A 6,633-nucleotide genomic window follows, 5' to 3' on the forward strand; every position below is an offset into this window, starting at 1 on the left:
AAAACCACAGCAAAACAGCAGGTGTGCGAATGCGGCCATGGGACCGCTGTGGTTGTGGTGGGAACAGAGCGTCCATACTCAAGGGTGTCACCCAAACACATTTTACTGTCTCTAAACAAAAAATAATTAAAAAAAAAAAAACCAAGCCACATTTTGCAGCTATGAACAGCACCTGCAGGACTGAATTGCCCCGGACCAGCCTTCCCTGGCGCCCTGAGCCCTGGCACCCCTCCGTGGTGTTACCTGGCCGCATCCCGGCCACCTACAGCCCTCCTTGGAGCCGGGGCTTTGCTTACAGGGTCTGGAGAGGAAAGAAGGTTGGGGGCACATGTACTCTTCCTCCCCTTGCTGCCACCCTGACAGGTCATGGCTCTGGAAAAGTTTTTATGGCCCTGGTGCTCCCCAGGGACCACCGCTGCTGGCCCGCAGCGAGAGGCGATGCCTGGGCTGGGGGCGATGGAGGTCTCCTGGGTCGGGGAGCTGATGTCTCAGGGTGCCAGGGCCGGGCATCCCCTGGGTGGGGATCACCGCCAGCCTGGCCTCTACCTCCAGCACAGCACCGTGGCACCGGGACCTCGTGCGTCGGCAGCCCAGCGTGGGGACGGGCACCATCCGTGGGGACGAAGCAGGCACAAAGCAGCTCCGGTGAGTGGGGGGCAGCGGGGGCCATGGTCCTCCCCGCTCGCCCGCAGCGCCGGCGGCAGCTCACTTGCGGATGGGGTGGACGTAGTTGCGGGGGAAGAGGCCGACACGGCCGTAGATCTTCCCCTGCCACCAGTTGGGGTCGGGGCAGTCCAGGACCTCGATGATGTCCCCGCGGAGGAAGGGCAGCTGGGAGCCATCATGGGCTGAGAAGTCGAACTGGGCTTGCACGAATTTGGGTCTCCTCACCTGGAGGAAAGTCGAGGGCAGGGGTTGGCGGGGGGAGAGGTGCCACCATTTGCCAGCCCCTCTGCATCAGGTTGCACTGCCTGAGTCCCCAGCGTGACCGGGATGCCATGCCACCACGTGGAGAGGACCAGCCTGGGGGTCCAGAGCATAGAGGGTATGGGGGTACCTGGGGTGCCCATGGGAGACAGGGAAACCCTGCCATGGGAAGAGCTGGAGTACTGGGGACAGCCCTGGGTTTATGGCCGATCCTGGGGTGCAGGGGAGCACCCCAGGGCACAGAACTCCCTGTTCCTGCTGCCTGGGAGAGCTGAGAGGGGTGCCCAGGGGACCCCTACACCTCGGAGGCAGCTGACACCCCTCTCCTTCCCGGGTCCTTCACAGGCGTCTCTGGGTGCCGGAGTCACCCCCAGCCCAGCTTGCAGGGCCCAGTTTCGCCACTTCCACAACCACCACCCCAGGGCTCTGCTTTGCCAGAGCTCACCAGGAGCTGGCTGTGCCCTGTCCCAAGCTGGTCGGGCTCTGCCACCCGCCCTGGGCATCATCCCTGGCCCGAGGGATGGTGGTGTGGGCCTGGGGCAAGCTGCTGTGCCCTGCCCTGCCAAGCTGTGCCAGTAGATTTTCTCCACCATGACGGCTTCCTCGCAGCGCTGCCTGTCTTGGGCTGTTTGTTGCACCCTCTCCTGCTCGACACCGCCTCAAGTCGAGCCTGAGCGTGGGGCTCCCGTGATGTCCTTGTCCCCCTCTGCAGGGATGTAGCAGCTGAGGGGGAGCTGAGCCTCGAGGGGGCTCACACAGGGGTCAGGGACCAGATGCCCGGGGTGCTTTGTCTGAGGGCTGTGGGGGAGCCTGTGCCAGGGGTTCTGGACCCTGCCTCTGCTCGGAGCTGGGCCGTTTTTTTCCTCGGTTTTGTCCCTCTCTGCTCTTTCTTGGCCATTGCCAGTGTCCCGTGGCAGCAAGGGAGGAGCAGGAAAAGTTGAGGCAGGAGGAAATCCCCGTCCCCCAGGAGTTGCAGCCCCATGACGCGTCCTTATGAGCACAGTCTGGGGTGAAGTGAGACCATGGCGCTGCTGCTGACCCACAGGACCATCCCGTGCCTCGGTTTCCCCATGGTCCATGGGTGGTGGCAGCCCTGGTACCAGAGGAACGATGGGGGATCCCAAAGGGGATCAGACACGGGCTCCCAGCCTATCCTCGCTGCTGGCCGTGCTGTCACCCCAGCCCCAGCCCTGCACGTCCCCATGGCCCCATCCCCTGACGGTACCTCCTGGGTCTGGTCCTCGTCCCGGAGGAAGATCTGCTGCTTTTTGGCGATAGTGGTTGTCCTGTAGAAATCCACCAGCTCATTGAGGGAGTTGAACTTTTCCTCCCAGAGGAAATATTTGCCATTCCTCTCCCTGAGCACCTTGAAGTGCTGGACGTGCTGCCCATAGCTGTGGGAGAAGGATGGACGTTATCCTGTCTCCGGGATACTGGCAGTACCCAGACCCCCTCCCAGCATCATGGGGAAAGCCCAGGGGCTGCTCGTTGGGCTAATCAGGCTGTGAGGGTCCCACTACACCCATCCTGCCATGGCCAGGGGTGATGGTGGCACTGGGGTCACTCCTGGCCCCACTGGCAAGGCAGTGGGCAACAGTTCCTGGCAAGCTAGCTACACAGACCCACAGCTGAGACCTGCCACAACTCATCCCACATGTAGCTGAAGCTCGGTGCCTGGCCTTGGCACAGTGGGATGGCCGTGGGCCACGGGCAGGGCAGGTGGCTTTGTCCATGGAGCAAACAGGGGGCCACATCTGAGGAAAGTGTGGTGAGAGCTGCAGCTCTCAGCTCAGCAGGTACCGGGAGGAGACTGCAAGGCTGGGCTGGGGCTCCCGAATCCCCTGTGCCCCCGGGGACCCCCAGGCCGCAGGAGTTTGGGGCAGGCTGGGTTTCCCTCACCAGCCCCGCATGGTGGCACCCCCTCGGCGTGTACCTGGGGGGTGGCAGGTTGTGGCTGCTGCAGGCACCCACTGCTGCCAGGTCCCCAGGCAGGGGCAGGGACCCGGCCACGCTGGTGACGCATGGCAGAACACGGCTCCCTTTCATTATGGGCAAGAACCTCCTTAAACGCTTAATTAGAGATTAGCAGCGTGAGAAAGTGCCTGGCTGGCCTGGGGCTGGCTCCTGCTACCCTGGCCCCGGGCAGGCAAGGGGCAGCGATGGGGTGAGAGGCCTGGGGGCAGGCTCTGCCCGTTGGCACGCTGCCTTCATACAGCCCTGGCCGCCCATGCCAAAATCACTGGCCCCGCGGCATTGGGATGTTGCGGCCCTTCGTCCCTGGGGATGCTCTGGGCGACTTTTTCTTCCAGGCCACGTCCCCTGGGCCGTGTTTGCAGCTTGGTCCCAGCCCTGTCGTTACCCACATGGCTGTATTTATGGGCACCCCAGCGAGGGACCCCGGGCGAGGCAGCGATGCAGCCCAGCAGTGCAGGCAGGGAGCAGAAAGCGGCAGGGACCATGGCAGAGCACGGGGCCGCAGAGGGGAGGAAGCGGGAATGCCCTGTGCAAAGCTACGCCTGGATGAAGGGGGGGTACATCTCCGCAGCCCCCAGCCCCTTCGAGGTGTCCTGGGCAGGGCAGGGTGCTCGCGCCTTCGCCAGCACCGCGGCAGGGAGGGTGGCCTGGTGCCTTCGGTCCCCAAAGCAGGGGGCTGTGGGGGACCTCTGTCCATCCCGCTGTGTGTCCCTCTGCATCCCACGGCCACTTACTTGACGGAGATGGAGAATTCCCCTGGGGAGCTCTCGCTGTCGCGGATCAGGAAAGCTCCCAGGTGCTTGCACTTGAGGAGCCGCTCTTCTGCCAGGTGCCGGGAGATCCTGCCCGCGTACCACCTGCGAGGGGCACCGGGATCAGCCGTGTGGGCACCCCTCGGCACCTGGGGACACCCCCAGTGCCGCATCCCCACCCCACAGGATGGAGGCACCGAGAGCTCCGGTTGGGGGGCAGGAGCAGGGTCCCCGTTGGGCTCCCCACAGGGCTGGGACCCCCCTGCAGTGGTTTCTCCCTTCCCTTTCCATCCCCCCCCATTTATCACAGCACTTTTGCAGAGGGAGGGACCACAGGGTGCTGCGCATGCAGACGCGTCCCCGTCCCTGTGCGCTGCCTCTTCCATGCAGGGTTCGTGCAGCATCACCGACAGCCACGACCGCATCCTGTCACCTGGCTCGTCACGTCACGTGCCTCGTCCCCCACTTTGCTGCCTGTCCCCCCACTCTCCCCCGCGTCCCATGGCCCCCTGTGGGGACAGCCCTGCCAGGTGCTACGGGGGCGGGTGTTTGCAGAGCAGAAAACCCTCCGTGCCAGGATGAAACCCTCCCTGCCTGCATTGCCAGCAGCTGCTGAAACGAGGTGGGGAGCAGAGTCCCCGTCACCCGTCCCTGCCAAGGCTGTGTCCGTGTATTTCGCATCTCTGGGTCATGGAGACCCTCTGCTACCTGTTAAAATTGCCCCGTGAATGATCAGCCACAGACTTCGGCACAGAACGTCTACCAGTGCCAGCCCTCCAGGTGCTGTATGGAAGAGGCTGCGTCTCGCCCATCCCGGCTTGTTAACCGAAGCCGGAGAGGCAATGGGATCAGCCCTGGGCTGCCCTGAGCCCACACGTTCCTGCTCCCCAGCCACAGCCCGGGGCAGGTTTTGCTATGGCATTTAAATGTGATTTACCAGGGGATAATGATACATAAAACACAGGTTAAAACAGGGATGGATTATGCTGGGCTTTAATAACACAGTAATAGGATTGTGTCTAATGCAGTCGTAATCCCATAACGCTTTGTTGTTCCCCAATTATCATTTATTTAGCGGGCAGCCTGGTGTGAGGGATGAATTTCTGTGTGTCGGGGGCACATGGGCGTGCTGCTGCCTCCCATGCTGTCTGGCTGTGGTGGCAATGGCAGACTGGCCCAGTAGGCAGACCCCATCGCTCTGTGACTCAGTTTCCCCGTGTGTGGGACTGCTCTGGCTTGTGGCAGATCTTTGGGCATCGGAATGCACCTTTGGGCTTGCTGCCTGAGTGGTGGGAGAGGATGTCCTGGCACTGGTGGGTGCTACCCAAAAAGTGGGGCTTTGAGTCCCCCCTATCTCCCGTGGTGGGCTGGTACTTACGGGTGCGGCTTGACCTTGATGTAGTTTTTGGGGACGAAGCCCTCGCAGCCGTACAGCTCGGCCTTGTACCAGTTCTGGTCATCCTCCATGTTGAGGATCTAAGGTGGGAGAGGAGCAGGGAGGCATCAGCCTGGCCACCATCCCCCTGGGAGAGGGGTCGAGTGGGACCCCCAAGACCCCATGTCCCCCACCGAAACCTGGGGACAAGGGGGCTCCGACAAAGGCAGCATGGTTTGGGGCTGTTTGGGAGCACCCGTACAGAGCTGGCTGCTCCCCCCAGCCCTCCTCAGCTCATGGTCGGTCTGGCTCACCACGGGTGCTGGCAGCTGGGGGGTGCCTCAAACCCCCGGCCAGGGAAGGGGGTAAAATCTGTCCCTGGAGGAGCCGGGGTGGCAGCCAGACCCCCGCGTCCCCCCGGGGTGGTGGCAGCTGGGTTTCTCCGTGGGAGGAAGCGCCCCGGTGCAAGCAGGGGGTGCTGACACCCGCTTCCGCGCGACACCATTTTCCAGCCTCCCACGCAGGGGCCCGGGGGCCGGCACAGCTGTGCAAACAGGATCCGAAACCCCGGGGGCACAGCGCCGGGGAAAACACGCTGGGGAGGCAGGGGACGGGCACGGTGGGTTTGGGACCCTGGGGTACAGCCGGGTCATGCCCTCGCCCTCCCTGGGGCTGGCTGCACACATGGGGGGCTGCTGGATGCCGGGGGTCCGGGAGGAGCTGCCGGCATCTCAGCATCAGCCCCACAGAGAAGGGCAAGTGGACAGGCAGCGTGGCAGGGTGCAGTCCCCTGGGGATGTTTTGAGCCCCCCCTGAAGCTTTTTGGGATGCCAAGGTGGCATCCGAGAGCCCGTCCCGATGCCAGCGCCTGCGTGGGGATTTGGGCACATGGTCCCTGCTGCCGGGTCCCTGCGGCCCCCAGTACCTCTGTGGGGTAGGGAAAATATGTTCCAGCCCTGGGGGGCTGCCACAGAGCACAGGTGGTGGCACTGATGGCCAGGGAGGCCATGTGCCTCATCCCAGCTGGGACCTCTCTGGAGATGTGGCTGGTGGCACAGGCAAGTGAAACCCACTGCTGCTGGGGATGCTGCTCCGCACCCCGAAAACCTCAGGAACGGCGCCTTCTCCCGCACAGAAAGCCCCAAAGAGGCAACAAAGCCAGGTGCAATGAAAGCGACGGTGTCGCCCCATGCCATGTGCTGATTCTGTCCCCCAAACCAGCAATGTCTAACCCCACCATGGCTGGTGAACCCCATGGCTGGTGACCCGCCGGTGCCCGCCGTACCTTCAGGGTGTCCCCTTTCTGAAAGGGCAGCTCGTCCTTCTCCGTCGCCTGGAAGCTGTACAGAGCCACCGACTCCATGGCGCTGGCTGTCACCGGGCAGTGATGACAAGGGGTCCCGGGGGCTCGCTGTGCCAGGGGTGCGGGGCTTCGTGGGGCTCGCCGCCCCGCGGCGTAGGGCTGTGGGTGTTTGGGGCGAGCGCACGGCGCGGCGGTGCTGGCGGGCAGGAAGCCGCGCTGATGTCAGCGCGCTGCTGGGGCGAAACGGTGAGCGCCACGCGGGACGCTGCCGGCGGGCACAGCTGCCCAGATGTGCTGGGAGC

At 63.8% G+C, this 6,633-nt stretch overlaps 1 protein-coding gene across 1 annotated transcript; it reads right to left on the minus strand.

The window, feature by feature from the left end:
* Positions 1-94: 94 nt before the first annotated feature.
* Positions 95-6,509, minus strand: GRAP (GRB2 related adaptor protein). The gene is made up of 5 exons (XM_054213247.1): positions 6,314-6,509; positions 5,032-5,129; positions 3,636-3,758; positions 2,153-2,321; positions 95-891 (listed from the first exon to the last, which is right to left on the minus strand). The coding sequence occupies exons 1-5, from the start codon at positions 6,389-6,391 to the stop codon at positions 706-708; spliced, it is 654 nt and encodes a 217-aa protein (XP_054069222.1). The 5' UTR covers positions 6,392-6,509; the 3' UTR covers positions 95-705.
* Between the last annotated feature and the right edge of the window lie 124 nt (positions 6,510-6,633).

Source organism: Rissa tridactyla, chromosome 8 (assembly GCF_028500815.1).
Source record: "Rissa tridactyla isolate bRisTri1 chromosome 8, bRisTri1.patW.cur.20221130, whole genome shotgun sequence".
Lineage (NCBI taxonomy): Eukaryota > Metazoa > Chordata > Aves > Charadriiformes > Laridae > Rissa > Rissa tridactyla.